The sequence below is a fragment of the Ictalurus punctatus genome, chromosome 1 (assembly GCF_001660625.3).
Source record: "Ictalurus punctatus breed USDA103 chromosome 1, Coco_2.0, whole genome shotgun sequence".
Taxonomy (NCBI): Eukaryota; Metazoa; Chordata; class Actinopteri; order Siluriformes; family Ictaluridae; genus Ictalurus; species Ictalurus punctatus.
In genome coordinates, this window is record NC_030416.2 from 35,099,453 (window position 1) to 35,116,659 (window position 17,207).

The window sequence follows — 17,207 nt, forward strand, 5'->3', positions numbered from 1 at the left end:
ATCCTTCGTTTCGACGGATTTAAATTGTTTCACGACCGGTTCGTGTTTTTCCGTGAATGAAAGCGTGGGAAGAACGACGCCGAAGAAAAAAGGCAGGGGAAAATCTCGTTCGTTTCAGCAATATTTCCACAGCCCGAGACAGGGAAATGAGATGCGCGAGATGAGAAGCCTCGTCTGACTCCGGGTTTCTTTTTGTCTTTTAGTGTTTTTCATTTTCAGCCGTTTCCCCCGTCTCTCGCTCTCGGCCGCTCCCTCTCCCACGCTCGTTTCGCTCTTGCCGTCGTGAAGGACACGCGGGTAGGATTGACGTCTCGGTGTTCCCCCCACTCGCCTTAATTGAAGCTCTGCGTCCGCAGTTAATTTTAGATCCTGCGCTCATCAAACCACAGCCGGCGCCGCCGAATCGTCCGAGGTCACTCGGACCTGACGTCGGTTCACAAGATCTCGGCGTGGTCGGTACTGTAGCGGTCGTGTCGTTTAAGGCTAGACGACAAGGAAGATAATCGCCGCCTTTCATGCAAAAATGGCCGCAGTTATGTTTGATGGATACGGCTAGCTGTACGTGACACTGGACTGTCGTATTTCACCCGGCTGAAGTGAAAAAGAAACATTCGGTGTATACAGGGAGATGTTTGTTACTTGACTTTAGGTCCTTTTGTGAGATTTTTAACGCAGGGAAAGCGCAGATGCCAGGTGATGGTAGGATATACGGCGTCCTGACATGTACTCCCGTTGTCAAGGGTCATTTGAGTAAAGAATAAAACATGACGCGACATGCTGTTGTAGGAAAATAATTCGTCACGGGGTGGTGTTATCTATTTACACCCCAGGAACACGTCGCACACTTCATATGCACAGACGCTTAACATTATTGCTGTGCGCTGTAATAATACGTGTACGACGGCGATGTATCCGCTGTCTATCGTCTAGACTCCACTGCCCTGTGCTTAATGCCTGTATGGTGTTGTGTACGGTCTATTGTCTGACTGATTGCACTGTTGCCGTTTCGTGTTCAATGGAGCACCGTGTCCTGGAGAAACTATTTCTCATTCCTCCCTCGACACATCTGTGATGAGAAAGAATGACAAATTAATAAGTTTGACGTTGTTAGTGAGAAACGTTACCCGTAACAAAGCCCTGACACTGGAGACTCCTTCCAATTTGAATACCTTTTATTACAAAACACTTTTACTATGCTATCGTGTCACTTTTACCTAAGAGTACTAGTTGATCGTAACGTAACGCGGCCGATTTTTATCACTCTGGTTAATTGGGTTTCTAATAGAACTACAGTAATACTGCCGTTCTATGGACAGCAATTCGGACTTCAAAAGTGCAGCACTGATTTAATATTATCTATGCCATTTAATAAGAGCAAAACAGACAACAGGCATCAGAGATTTGAAATATAAAGCCCGCCCAGTCAGGCAAAACTCTGCATGTCCTCAAGTGACCCTAGAAGAACGACATGGTCTACAGTCACATCCCAAGGAGGTGTGGCCTCTGTACATCACAGACCTAGTGAAGGAGGTGTGGCCTATGTGTATCATAGTCCAAGTGAAGGAGGTGTGGCCTCTATGCATCACAGTCAAAGTGAAGGAGGTGTGGCCTCTGTATATCACAGACCTAATGAAGGAGGTGTGGCCTCTGTACATCACAGACCTAGTGAAGGAGGTGTGGCCTCTGTGTATCACAATCCTAGTGAAGGAGGTGTGGAATCTATGCATCACAGTCATAGTGACGGAGGTGTGGCCTCTGTATATCACAGACCTAATGAAGGAGGTGTGGTCTCTGTACATCACAGACCAAGTGAAGGAGGTGTGGCCTCTATGCATCACAGTCAAAGTGAAGGAGGTGTGGCCTCTGTATATCACAGACCTAATGAAGGAGGTGTGGCCTCTTTACAGCACAGACCTAGTGAAGGAGGTGTGGCCTTGATAACAAAGTCAAAGTCAACTTTATTGTTATTCTTTCTCATCTCAGCTGTGTTGAGTGAGGCCTGGGAAGCTTCAGACCAGGAGACGAGTCCAGCTTTCTCCTACAGTGACAATAGCGAAACATCCACAGACCTCAGAAATTGTTTCATGTTGTTCATTGCTTTGCCGCAATGAGGATAAAACCCCGGCTCTGACTCTTATCAGGCCCAGCAGCAGAGGTCAGCAGGTGACAGATCAAACATATGCTGTGGATCTGAGCAATTATGTCTGCGAGAATATCAGATAACAGAGATAACGCAGGATCAATGCTGGCGAGCGATCGTCAGCTTTACTAACACAGATTATCCTCTGGGTTTATAGTCCAGTAATCTCGTTTTGAGGAATGGAGCAGAATAACAGTGAGACACCACATGTTTAGATGGGATACAATGTGATACAATGTGAATCCAAGCAGTTCCATGTCTGACAGACACAGAGGCCACACCTCCTTAACTAGGACTGTGATGCACAGTGGCCACGCCTCCTTTACTAGTACTGTGATGCACAGAGGCCACGCCTCCTTCACTAAGACTGTGATGCACAGAGGCCACACCTCCTTCACTAACACTGTGATGCACAGTGGCCACACCTCCTTTACTAGTACTGTGATGCACAGAGGCCACGCCTCCTTTATACTAGTACTGTGATGCACAGTGGCCACACCTCCTTCACTAACACTGTGATGCACAGTGGCCACACCTCCTTTACTAGTACTGTGATGCACAGAGGCCACACCTCCTTCACTAAGACTGTGATGCACAGAGGCCACACCTCCTTCACTAACATTGTGATGCACAGTGGCCACACCTCCTTTACTAGTACTGTGATGCACAGAGGCCACGCCTCCTTTATACTAGTACTGTGATGCACAGAGGCCACACCTCCTTCACTAACACTGTGATGCACAGTGGCCACACCTCCTTTACTAGTACTGTGATGCACAGAGGCCACACCTCCTTCACTAAGACTGTGATGCACAGAGGCCACACCTCCTTTACTAGTACTGTGATGCACAGTGGCCACACCTCCTTTACTAGTACTGTGATGCACAGTGGCCACACCTCCTTTACTAGTACTGTGATGCACAGTGGCCACGCCTCCTTTACTAGTACTGTGATGCACAGTGGCCACGCCTCCTTTACTAGTACTGTGATGCACAGAGGCCACACCTCCTTTACTAGTACTGTGATGCACAGTGGCCACACCTCCTTTACTAGTACTGTGATGCACAGTGGCCACACCTCCTTTACTAGTACTGTGATGCACAGTGGCCACACCTCCTTTACTAGTACTGTGATGCACAGTGGCCACACCTCCTTTACTAGTACTGTGATGCACAGTGGCCACGCCTCCTTTACTAGTACTGTGATGCCCAGAGGCCACGCCTCCTTTACTAGTACTGTGATGCACAGAGGCCACGCCTCCTTTACTAGTACTGTGATGCACAGTGGCCACGCCTCCTTTACTAGTACTGTGATGTACAGAGGCCACACCTCCTTCAAATGGACTGTGATGCATAGAGGCCACACCTCTTTTACTAGGATTGTGATGCACAGAGGCCACACCTCCTTCATTAGGTCTGTGAAGCACAGAGGCCACACCTTCTTCATGTGGACTGTAATACATAAAGGCCACACCTTTTTCACTTGGATTGTGATGCACAAAAATAAATAATTCATAAATAATTTAACAATCACAGCATGTGACATCAGACTATTACTGACACAGACTACCTTTTGTTCATGTTTGATGGTATCAGAGCTCTGAGTATCGCCCGGTATCCGATACTGATATTCCACTTAGTACTAATCCGACTCACTGCTAGTTTTAGCTCGATGTATTATAACTTATTATTTTGTATTTATTTAAGTCAGTGTATCTAGATTAGCAGACCTTAATATTCCAGTGCAGAAATACTGTAAGCTCGGCTCTCATTATAAGTCCTGGGTAATAAAAGAAGAGCATTGATGATGTTTTTGTTCATCCTCATCCTGTCTCTCAGTTAAACCAAAAGTATCATCAAAGAAGAAGTTTGGAAAAGCAATCGGGCACTTCGCGTTGTTTCAACTGCACATCATTAAAGCGGCCAGCGGAAACGAACGGGGGGAAAACAACAGTGATGCTCCAAAGGCTCGGGTAATGCAGACTGGCTGAGCTCAGAGAGAGAGAGAGAGAGAGAGAGGGGGGGGGGGGGGGGGAGGAAGCATATAATGATTGAGCAAGAGGAGAACAAGAGACTAGAGAGAGAGTGGACAAAAATGAAAGAAACGAAAGGAAGGAACAAAAAGGAAGGAAGGAAGGAAGGAAGGGCTGAACAAACAAAAGGAACGAAGGAAAGAACAAAAGAAGGAAGGGAATGGCAGAATAAATAAAGGAACGAAGGAACAAAAGAAGGAAGGAAGGAAGGAAGGGCAGAAGGAACAGAGGAAGGAAGGAAGAAAAGAAGGAAGGAATTAAGGAAGGAACAAGAGAAGGACAGAAGGAAGGGCAGAATGAACAAAGGAAGGAAGGAAGGAACAAAAGAAGGAAGGAAGGAAGGAACAAAAGAAGGAAGGAAGGAAGGAAGGAACAAAAGAAGGAAGGAAGGAAGGAACAAAAGAAGGATGGAATTAAGGAACAAGAGAAAGAAGGAAGGAAGGGCAGAATAAACAAAGGAAGGAAGGAAGGAACAAAAGAAGGAAGGAAGGAAGGAACAAGAGAAAGAAGGAAGGAAGGAAGGAAGGAAGGAAGGAAGGAAGGAAGGGCAGAATAAACAAAGGAAGGAAGGAAGGAAGGAACAAAAGAAGGAAGGAAGGAAGGAACAAGAGAAAGAAGGAAGGAAGGAAGGAAGGAAGGAAGGGCAGAATAAACAAAGGAAGGAAGGAAGGGTAGAATGAACAAAGGAAGGAAGGAAGGAAGGGCAGAATAAACAAAGGAAGGAAGGAACAAGAGAAGGAAGGAAGGAAGGGCAGAATAAACAAAGGAAGGAAGGAACAAAAGAAGGAAGGAAGGAACAAGAGAAGGAAGGAAGGAAGGGCAGAATAAACAAAGGAAGGAAGGAAGGAAGGGCAGAATGAACAAAGGAAGGAAGGAAGGAAGGAAGGATGGAAGTGTATAGTGGGTGTGTGACAGGAGGTGAAATGGGAGCGTATATGAGGCAGTAAAGCATCTCTGTGTGCTCTGATGAGTGAAGCTGAAGCTGAAGCGATCTCGGCATCTCCGAGACAGAGGTGCATTAGCTCTGTCAGTTTAATGCGTTTCCATTACGTCTCTCTCTCTCTCTCTCTCTCTCTCTCTCTCTCGCACCACCCACTAAACTCCACGCCGTAATATGCTAAGGCCGCGCATCTCGGCGTCCCGGCTGAGTTAAAGCGGACCTGGGATTATTTCTTTATCAGAATAGCCGAATATGAGTATAATATGAGAGGAACGCCAGCACACGGTTTCGGCATCACGTCGTCTCTCCTTCGTCTTGCTCAGAGAGAGTTGCATTTTAAGACGCACGTTGTGTCTTCAGATTTAAATTCAGTCCAGACGGAGAGATGCAGTCATACTAAATCTGGCTAATATGGAGGCGGATAGATTTCTCTCAGGAGACTGAATTTCTGCAGCGAGGTCAGACAGGACTGCGTCTGTGTGCTCGAGAGATAGTTTTATTTAAAATGTCTTCCAGAGCCTTTGACTTCTCTCGTCTGAACACTCTGAATCTAATGACTATATCTCTTTAATATCTACATCTATGACTACGTCTCAGATCACCTAAGATGGCGCTGCGGATGGCCGCCTCGTTCTGGAGCGCTCCTGTTCTTTTGTTGTTTTTGTTTGTTTGTCCTGTGTTTACGTACGAGCAGGCGCGCTGGTCAAGCTCCGTCAGCACGGCTTTCGAACAGCGCTGCCGAGCGAATCTCTGCTCTCCATACGAGGACTTTTCAAACTCTGCTGCCTTGTTCTTCACATACATCTGGCTGAGCGAAGCCATTCCGGACAGCGTGTCACATCTGCCGGGCTTCCAGCTGGATCGCTCTGTCGTTAGAGCAGCTTCGGGACCCCCGACTTTCCGATCGGTAACCCAGAGCCTTAACCGCTAAGCCACCACTGCCCAGAGTGGTTAAAAGAAGATACTCTGAGAAGCTGGAAAACATGTGGAGTGGCATGAAAAAACTTACAAATTTACGTGACCAGCTGGCTGACGACCTCAATATGTTCTACTGTAGATCTGAAAGGTCCAATCTTACACCCCACACCCGCTCTGACCATCACTCCACAAAAACCCCAACGCCTCCTGCAACCCCCTTCCTCCCCCCTCCTGATACTCAACCTGTACTTAAGATCTGCGAAGAAGAGCAAACGAAATGTCTTTCGGAAACCAAAGACAAGGACCGCTTCGGTCCCAGATGGCGTTTCTCCACCGTGTCTCAGATCCTGTGCTACCCAGCTGGCCCCCATCTTCACACGGATCTTCAACAGATCACTGGAGCAGTGTGAAGTCCCATGTTGTTTCATACGCTCAATCGACATTCCTGTCCCAAAGAACCCAAAAATCATAGGACTTCATGATTACAGACCCTTTCGCCTTGATGTCTGTGGTCATGAAATCGTTTGAGAGACTGGTGTTGACCCACCTGAAGGACATCACTGGACCCTTTCTAGATCCCCTTCGATTTGCTTATCGAGCAAACAGGTCTGTGGAGGATGCAGTCGACATAAGATTGCATCATATCCTGCAACATCTGGACAGACCCGGGACATATGCGAGGATCCTTTTTGTGGACTTCAGCACACCAGCTCTCTGCTCCCATGTCTATCTGTCAGTGGATTACCAGCTTTCTGACGGACAGGCAGCAGCTTGTGAGACGGGGGAAATTCACTACTTCCAGCACCTGTACAGTCAGCACCGGTGCCCCCCAGAGATGTGTCCTCTCCCCACTACTCGTCTCCTTCTACACCAATGATAGCATCACCAAGGACCCCTCTGTCAAGCTCCTGAAGTTTGCAGACGACACCACCGCTATCATCTGCCTCATCTGGGATGACGATGAGTCTGCATACAGAAGGGAGGCTAAACAGCTGGCTGTCTGGTGCAGTCAAAACAACTCAAAATGGTTGAGATTGTGCACTTTAGGAGGAACACCCCAACACTGAACCGCCCCCCCCTCAACATTCTAAACAGCACTGTGGCAGCAGTGGAGTCATACAGGTTCTTGGGCACTACCATCTCACAGGACTTGAAGCGGGAGACCCACATTGACTCCATTGTGAAAAAGGCCCAGCAGAACCTCTTCCATCGCCAGTTGAGGAAGTTCAACCCGCCACAGGTGCGGTTGATACAGTTCTACTCAGCAATCATCGAGTCTGCCCTCGGCACTTCAATAACAGTCTGGTTTTGTTCAACTACCAAGTCAGATATCAGAAGACTTACAAAGGACAGTCTGGACTGCTGAAAGGATTACTGGTTGCCCCCTGCCCTCACTTCAAGAACTATACACTTCCAGATTGAGGAAGAAGGATGGAAAAATCACTCTGGACCCCACTCACCCTGCCCACTACTGTTTTGAAATAAAGCTGATTCTGATTCGGATTCATATAAAACAATGTGAACATAATACATCCCATGAACTGTCTGGGAATTAATTACCATTTATACCACCGCACTGTCGCATTCTCAATCTCCAGTGATTAGGAATTGAAAATGTCATTAAAAACGAAAAGAAACGTTACTGTATCTTCTGTCTTTTCTATCCTTGTGCGTTCTCCACAACGCCTTTCCATTTTTTTTTCAGCACTGTCCAGTATACATTCATCCACAAACACAGGAAACTGCTCCTCAGAATAGCCTATTTATACCTGAAGAAGCAGTGGCAACGCCAGCGTCATTGTTCACACGCTCTCTGTGTATATCTTACGTACACCTGGGGGACGTCCACTAGATGGCACATCAGAGCCGAACCAACCCCCGTTCGTCGGGTTTCCAAGTCCAACCTCAACGTTTAGCTGTTCCGTGCACCGCCGAGCTCGATTTCTCTATGAAACTCTACGCCGTCGTCGTGACTGTTGTCATGAACTGCGTTTCAAATCAAAACCCTCATCCTCAAATTTAAAATAAAATTTAAAAAAAAAAAAAAAAAACCATCTCTAAGGCTTGTACACAAAACAGACCTATAAACATAAAAATGTTTATATAAAGGAAAACTGGTTAGTATTAGTCATCACTCGAGCATTTCTGATGAAGTCCATTTCTGAGGACATGCATTTCTGAGGACATCTCGTGTACACATTGTAAAAAGCAAGTATAACTGAGCCTTTACTGGACTGAATTCACCTGAATGTAAGTGTTCTGCTTTGCTACAGAGTTCAAACACCCCTGATAGTAACACTAAGCCGTCCCTGTAGACACAACTAGCCAGATCAGATCAGATCAGATCAGATCCGGGGTTGAGACAAAGTGCCGAGCGAGGGCCGATCTCCAGTTCTCTACCTCTACTGGAAATAAGTTGAAATCTGTAAGACGTGAACTTTTTTTTTTTCTTCTTTTTTTTTAAACTCTCATACCTAGATATCCTACAGCATTCTCCCACAAGATCCGACTCAGCTTTTCTCATTGTTTTTCCTCTCTGAAATATCCCACTACGGCCAATTCAGCTGAATATAAATAACAAAATAGCCCATGCTAGAAATTTCTGAGATAACTGAAGTAGTTGTGGGAGTAGGAATACGGCCCGGCTGCCTCGTAAACCAACCTTTATTACTTTTATACATTTGTATTAATACCGTTCCCGAGACTGGCCATTTCACTCGAACAGAAAAGACGCCGGTGTTCGATATGACACCGTTACATAATTATTATGATAAATTACGCACGATTATGTTTGCTGAGAGTATCGTGAGTATCGTCATCGCTCCGATGACATCGAACAACATTGAATTGAAATCTCTTTTATCTCTTTTTTTATTTACCGAGCTTTCGCCAAGCAAGTAATACACAGCTTACTAATTAAGGCTCGTTTCCAATCTTTTTCTTTTCTTTTTGTTTTTTTTGTTGTTTGTTTATTTTCAACAAATGTCTGAAGATCTGCTAGTTAAGGTGGTCAATTATTAACCAATTAAAAACCCAATCATAATCGAATGAGGAATCTTTTCTTACCGACGTCCATTACGAGGCATCGATTAAAGCGTTTTATATTAATATGACATGAACGTGAAGCACGATGCACAACGTATTTAACTGTGTACATGAGTTATTAATGACCATCATTAATGAATCATTCATTATTCATCTTTAATTAGTTAAACTGCATATCATTTACTTGTAAATGCTGTATTATTTTTTTAAACAAATCTTAAATTAAAGGGCAGTCATTTGGCTAGCATGTAAATGTCACGATATGTATTATTTCGTTATTGCGGTGTTTTTATTGTTAAATTGCACTAAAATACTTAAAGAATGATGGTATGATGCTCGTCCCATTTCACCTCGCCCTACAGATGCACAAATCCTGTAGGATAAAGGATAAACATTCGAATTTTATTATTATTATTATTATTATTATTATTATTATTATTATTATTATTATTATTATAGTTGTTGCTGTTGTTGTTTTTGTACTATTTACATAATTAATATGTAAATAATAATACTAATAAAGGTAACATTTTAAATTCAACATGATGTTTTGCTTTATTATATGTATTATAATTTAAGGTTGATGATGATGATGATGATTATTATTGTTGTTGTTGTTGTTGTAATATTTACTAGTACACAATACTAATTAAAGAAATTTGTTTAATGGAACATGATGTTTTGCTTTATTATATTTATTATAAGTTAAGGTTGATGATGATTATTATTATTATTGTTGTTGTTGTTGTTGTTGTTGTTGTTGTAAATTTACTAGTACACAATACTAATTAAAGAAATTTGTTTAATGGAACATGATGTTTTGCTTTATTATATTTATTATAAGTTAAGGTTGATGATGATTATTATTATTATTGTTGTTGTTGTTGTTGTTGTTGTAATATTTACTAGTACACAATACTAATTAAAGAAATCTGTTTAATGGAACATGATGTTTTGCTTTATTATATTTATTATAAGTTAAGGTTGATGATTATTATTATTATTATTGTTGTTGTTGTTGTTGTTGTTGTTGTAATATTTACTGGTACACAATACTAATTAAAGAAATCTGTTTAATGGAACATGATGTTTTGCTTTATTATATGTATTATAAGTTAAGGCTGATGATTATTATTATTATTATTATTGTTGTTGTTGTTGTTGTTGTTGTAAATTTACTAGTACACAATACTAATTAAAGAAATTTGTTTAATGGAACATGATGTTTTGCTTTATTATATTTATTATAAGTTAAGGTTGATGATGATTATTATTATTATTATTATTGTTGTTGTTGTTGTTGTTGTAAATTTACTAGTACACAATACTAATTAAAGAAATTTGTTTAATGGGACATGATGTTTTGCTTTATTATATTTATTATAAGTTAAGGTTGATGATGATTATTATTATTATTATTGTTGTTGTTGTTGTTGTTGTAATATTTACTGGTACACAATACTAATAAAGGTAACATTTTAAACGGAGCATAATGTTTTGCTTTATTATATGTATTATAAGTTAAGGATGATGATGATTATAATAATAATTATTATTATTATTACGGATAGATTCTGTTCCGGAGGCGGACAGAGACGGAGAAAGAGAGACACTTTCCTCCTACATGTACCATCCCGTTATGTCTTTCTGATTGCTTTGCCTGTACAGGTGTTATGGTTCCATCTCTCCGCAGTGTTATCGCACAGAATGATCTACGGCATCGATCGTCTCAGAAAACGCTGCATAAAAGGAGTTGTCAAGATAGCAAAACGACTGTAATGGAAGCAATTAACTTTTCAACCGACCGTCCGTCGCCGCCGGCTGTTTCAGGAGTGAAATATCATCTCGGGTTATTTGCCAGGATAAGCCGCTCGGAACGCCGGGAACGTTCACACGCGCAGAAATTAATGTGTAGGTGTCAAGCGCTGCATTAGAAGGCCGTAATGAAGATGGCCCCCGGTCGCTGTTGCACATCTTTCATTATTTATTCATTGGCGTATTGACCGGCGTTATCTGGGAGGGAGGCTGAGAGCTCGGAGCTGGGGCTGGACACGGCAGATTAAGGCCAGCTTTGTTAATAAGGAAGTCTTCGGCACGACCGGGCCGTGACGTTACGTCCGCCGAGCTCGGATTAACTCGTTACCAAGAGGGGTAAAGTGGAATCGTTTAACTAAATAGAGACCTGAACACTGAGGGTACGAATTACAGCATGAGCAGGACAAATCAAAGCAGATCTGAAATAAATCTACTAATATGACCGGTCAAAACAAAACACTGGATCAATCACGGGCAAAGCGAATCCCGATCGCCAAGACTAGGAATGGTCATGATTAACCGACGGTCGATTAACTGTCGGGAAGAATTTAGTCGAATTAATTTGAGGGTCAACTGCACCAGCTGAGCGAAAGTTTAACCGTAGGTCAGGGTGTGAAGTCGATCTTCAACCATATGTTCAGAAGAGTTCTTTTAAATACATCACCAGCCGACAGGGGCGCTACAAAGCACCAAGAATTCACACTTGTATCACAATTGCCGTCATCAAAGTGGAATAAAACACTTCAGGAAACGCTGTTATAGGAATATAATCGACTTCAGCGCTGGTAACAGACAAACAGGTGATTATTCTCCTATAACAGCATGTCCTGAAGTGTTTTATTCCTCAATTATGACCATTACAATGTAAAGAGAAATAAGTGTAGAATAATATTTTTGTAAGAAAACATTAATATCCATAGCGCTTATCCTCTTCAGGGTCACGGGGAACCTGGAGCCTATCCCAGGAGCATCGGGGACAAGGCGGGGTACACCCTGGACATGGTGTCAATCCATCACAGGGCACAATCACATACACACTCACACACCCATTCATACACTACGGACACTTTAGACACACCAATCAGCCTACCATGCATGTCTTTGGACTGGGGGAGGAAACCACGGGGAGAACATTCAAACTCCGCACACACAGGGCCACGGTGGGAATCAAACCCCCGACCCCGGAGGTGTGGGGCATACATGCTAACCACTAAGCCACCGTGCGCCTATAGTCTTAACATCAATATCTGAAATAATAATAATAATAATGATAATAATAATAATAATAATGTTGAAAAAAGTAAAAACCCAGATTAATACACGAACGTGAGCTTTATGTTTGTATTCGGAGTCCAGTGCTGATTTATAAGGAAGTGTAATGCAGTTAGAGACGGTAACCTGCGCCACAGTCGCCGGTACCTGTGGGATTAATTAGTGTGTGTGGAGGAAGCAGTCGTATTGTTCCATCGTTAGCCGTCGTGTTACGGTTATTCCCCGTGGAGAACGCAGCGAGAAGAGGAAGAACATAAGACGCAGCATCACTACACTATCCGTCTTCTGACCGTGAGGCCGAGTCCACGTTCCCAAAAACACACGCCTTAAAACCATGCCGTTTCCACTTGGTCGTGTTCCCATTTGGTCGAAATGTCCAACGCCGGACTGTACTCTGTATCCCGTCTGATGTTATTTATTTTTATCGTATTTTTTAATTAAGGTCGACTCACGAGTGCTGGTCATGTTTCAATAGCCGCTGAAGCAGTTATCGCAGAGTGAATTATCATCGCGATGTCTCGATTTAAGCAGAAAGGTCCTGCTTGCTATCTGGAATTCTGGGATTGGATTTGCCGGGTGGGGGACGGACGACACATGAAACCTTCTCTGCATCTTAGAAAACGGCTGTCCATACCGTCCGAGGGAAAACGCGGACGTCTTTAGCGCGCATGATAACAGTACTGCGTGCGTTAAACACGTGAGGAATGAAACACTTGGTTGTGTTGTGCTGTTAAAGGAAATGAATCAACACGGGGGTGGTGTGATGGAGCGGAGTTAGTTAGTGTTACCACTCTGAACTGGATTATTTTCCTCTGACTGCATGTGTTTTATTCCTCTTACAGCGAAGCACTTTGCCAACGATTAAAGTTTTTTATTTATTAAAAAGCAGGAAGTCATACCTTTCGGCTAGAGCTCGACCGATACGGGATTTCACAGATACCGGTAGCTAAGTCGGGCGGTACCTTCCTGCCAATAACCGATTCGTCACGAGATAGTTACAAAAATAAACAGTACTGACTGTACCGGGAAAACGTACGGTACTTTTTAGGGGGCAGTAATACTTAAGGCTACTTAAGGTTACTGGTCGGAAGGTCGGGCGTTTGGCGCTGCCAAGCTGCCACTGTTGGGCCCTTGAGCAAGGCCCTTAACCCTCTCTGCTCCAGGGGGCGCTGTATCATGGCCGACCCTGCGCTCTGACCCCAACCTCCTGACATGCTGGGATATGCGAAGACAAGAATTTCACTGTGCTGTAACGTATACGTGACCGATAAAGACTCATTAACACCCTGCTCTTTCTTCTTCTTATTCTCAGGACAACGTTTCCATTTTGAACAGACGCTCAGCGCAAGTCGTTCGGGAAATTTAAATCTGTTCCGACTCGTACGAAGGCGTTTCCTGCGAACATTTCGAATCTCGGACATCGGTCAAACACCAGCGGTAGACTAAACGGTAAAAATGCGTTCGCGGCGACGCTCATTCCGCTGGTATCCGTGCCACAGAGAGATCCCTTAACGCCGCGTAAAACTTCCCGTCGTCTGCGTCGCGAACGTGCCCGTTCTATTCTAACCCGGAGGACGTCTTCCTGGCGTTCCATGAACCAAACGGGCATTCGGCATGATCTCCACAAGACAACGCTGTGCACGGTGAAGTCATGCGTGCAGGCATTAATTAGCCGGTGCCGGTGGGTTCCTCACGCTGCTTCATCTGCACATCTGCAGCTATTTTTAGAAACACCCTCCACCCGATAAACAGCAGTAAAGATGGACGAGCAGATAGGTGTATCGACATGCACTGACTGAAACAAAATCAAAAGACATCACAGCATTTCAACCTACGCATTCACGTCTCGCGGGAATTCACAAGGAATGCAATCGAGGGTTTGTCTGTTTATTTATTTATTTATTTATTTATTTATTTACTATTTATTGTACTCTCCCAGTTCCTGGAAGCCTGCTGAGATCTCGGCTCCATTTCTATTACAGCACGCTCGTAAACGCGGCACGTGAGCGGCCACCTGGAGCGCAAGGCTAGCGGGGTTGTTTATTCAACGGGACCAAATTCGGCTTTAGCGGCGCAGGAAAACGAGAGGACGTAACGATACCCTAAATGACTTGCATATTAATCTTGACAATCATCTAATGAGCTTCAGTGACATCCGAAATTAGTTTCGTGATGAAATTCTGAAATCGTTTTTTTTTTACCCATGATGCCTTTCGACTACATGATGATAGTATAGCGGTGTAATGGGATTTAGCCCTCGCATCATGAGTACTTAAAGACAGTGATGCAGCGGCGCTTTAGTCTTTGAGTCTGTCCAGGTTTCTCGCTTCCTCGTCCGTACACTCTGCTCAAACGGCTTCCGAAGCTTCGACTTTCATGCTAATACCGCCGGCGCGCTCGTCATTCCGTAGGTCGCTAACTAGCCGAGCCGAGCCGCTCGGCTGCGATGGATTCTGGGACTTTGATTCCAGCGTCTCTGCTGCTTCTACGCTTGCTATGTCGTTAATCACATGGGCGTGAGGATATTGTTTTTCTTCTGTTAAGTAAGTGCGCTAGCAATAACAACGCCCCCTTGTGACGTCAGAGCAACACACCACCCCTAACTTCTAACAGGAATAATGAAGATACAGCGTGGCCCAAGAATGTAGCAGCAGAATGACGGAAGGCATCAGAGGTATTTTATTATAAACGTATTGAATGTGCTTCAGTGTGGCGTTTTCCTTTAGAATGACGCTTTGTGCGATTTGAAATAAGTCTTCTGGATAAGAGATGCATGCAGAATAATGAAGTGAAGAGAAAAGCTGTCAGGATGGTACCGAGGACTCGTGAGTTACCTGCCCCAGGTGTGTTAAGAGCTTTGTGAGCATGCGCAGTAGTTCAGGAATGAATTCAAACGCACAGTGACATCACGTGACTCCTCACCTGAAGTCGGGCGTCAGGTTCGGCTTCATCCCGTGAAAGCCGGTCGACAAGGTCAGGAGCCACCGAGGGACAAAACTCCCGGCCTCGCACTCCAGGAACGGAGCCGACCACTTCACGTGCGTGCTCTCGGCCACGTGACCCTCGTCCCCGTGTCGCGTCTTGCGTCTGTGCGCGTGATACCACTCGGTGTCGGCGGTCTCGTTTCGGAAGAAGTCGCGAGCCGACGCGGACAGGTCCTGCAGCACGATCTCTCCGCCGCGGCGCGTTGCCTGGAGGAAGACGCGCGGCCATTGAGCCGCGGAGCCGGAGAACGCGGACGCGTCGAGCACGACGGCGGCGCGGTGGATCCTGGCGTCGCCGTCCACGACGCTACGCACGAGCGCGCGGCAGCACTCCAGGTCGCGCACGAGGTTCCGCTCGCGCTCCCGCTCCCTCAGCAGCATCCGGAGGAAGCCGGCGGCGAACGTGAGAGCGTGTAGCGCGGGGCGGGCGGCGGGGTGCGGGTGCACGCGCGTCCCGGCCCGCAGCGCGCTCAGCTCGTACCTCCCGGTGCAGTTGGCGCGCTCGAGCGCAGACGGGTCGCCCGTGTGCAGAAACGCAGCCACGACCCTCGGCAACTGCTGATGCTGATGCTGATGCTGATGAAGCTGCTGATGCTCGTCCGTTCTCGGTGTGAGAGCCGAGCAGTGCGCGCCCACAACGAAGCCCACCTGCAGCAGCAGCGACAGTCTGATCACCGCCATATCCTTTAAACCTGCGCGAGCTTCACCGTCTGATCTTCACCGATCTCTAGTCACCCTTCACAGCATCCTCGGTTTTTTTTTTTTTTTTTCTTCTCGTGCACCTGTAGAGGCTTTACTCCCACCTGACTCCTGCTTCCTGTTTTGTTGGGGGGTTTTGTTTGTTTGTTTGTTTGTTTGTTGTTGTTGTTGTTGTTTTTCCTTAACACACCGTTTACATTTGTCTCGTTGCTATCTTATGTTGTGTGTGATGTTGGAACACTATCCTGTCGCTTCGTCGCTTTCTTTAGATCAGATTTCAGATAAACACATCCAATCCATGCGGACTTCGAAACGGATTTCCGTCTCCTGCTCTGTAGAAAATATAGAATTAATTTTAAAAAATAATAATTTTGGCTCGGTGTCCTCGCAAACACACTCCGCCCTCCTCCGAGCAGCGCTTCAGTTAAAGCACTGACAACGGCAGCGCACACCGTTGGTTGTGTAAGCCCCGCCCCCGGAGTGATGTGATTGGCTAATGCAGACGCTCCCTCCCTGATTCCTGTGTGGATAATTCACCTGCCAATTATCTCAGGCCGGCACGCGCAAGGCGCTGTCCAGCAGAGGAGCGTGCTGAACTCAACGTGTTAATAAATAAACAATAAATAAACAGATAAACTCCATAAGCGCGCTTTGTAGGTGTAAAATTAGTGACTGCGCGATGTGTTCGAAAGTATTGGAACAGCAAGGTCAGTCCTATTGTTTTCGCCATACGCTGAAGACATTTGGGTTTGAAATCAAAAGACGAATGAGACGATGTGTCAGAATTTCATATTTACATCTAGACGTGTAAAACAACTTAGAACACGGCACCTTTCGTATCTGATCACTCCGTTTTTAGATGAGCAAAAGTAATGGAACAGACCGGTCTTGAAGTAAATGAAAGTAAATAACGCGTAATATTTGGTCGAATATCCCTGGCGTGCAATAACTGCATCAAACCTGTGACTCACGACATCACCGAACTCTTGTTTTTATTTAATCTGTGAAGCTTTTCCAGGTTTTTACTGCAGATTCTTTCAGCTGTTGTTTGTTTCGGGGGGTTTCTCCCTTCAGTCTCCTCTTCAGGAGGTGAAATGCTGCTCAACCGGGTTAAGGTCTGGAGATTGACTCGTCCAGTCTAAAACCTGATGAAGTCCTCTGTTGAGGTGGCAGTGTGTTTTGGATCGTTGTCTTGCAGCATGAGGAAGTTCCTGCTGATTAATTTGGATGCGTTTCTCTGTCAATTCTTTCTGTTAACTTCTGAATTCATTCTGCTGCTACCATCATGAGTTCATCATCAGTAAAGATTAGTGAGAATGTTCCAGAAGCAGCCATGCAAGCCCAAGCCATGACACTACCTCC

At 45.0% G+C, this 17,207-nt stretch overlaps 1 protein-coding gene across 1 annotated transcript in view; it reads right to left on the reverse strand.

Moving 5' to 3' along the window:
- gpr158a (G protein-coupled receptor 158a) overlaps positions 1 to 16,257 on the reverse strand; it is a 115,367-nt gene extending 99,110 nt beyond the window's left edge. Inside the window, exon 1 of the mRNA XM_017492885.3 lies at positions 15,085 to 16,257. Coding sequence (XP_017348374.1) covers positions 15,085 to 15,827 — 743 coding nt within the window. The 5' untranslated portion in view covers positions 15,828 to 16,257. The remainder of the gene's footprint in view (positions 1 to 15,084) is intronic.
- Positions 16,258 to 17,207: the final 950 nt, after the last annotated feature.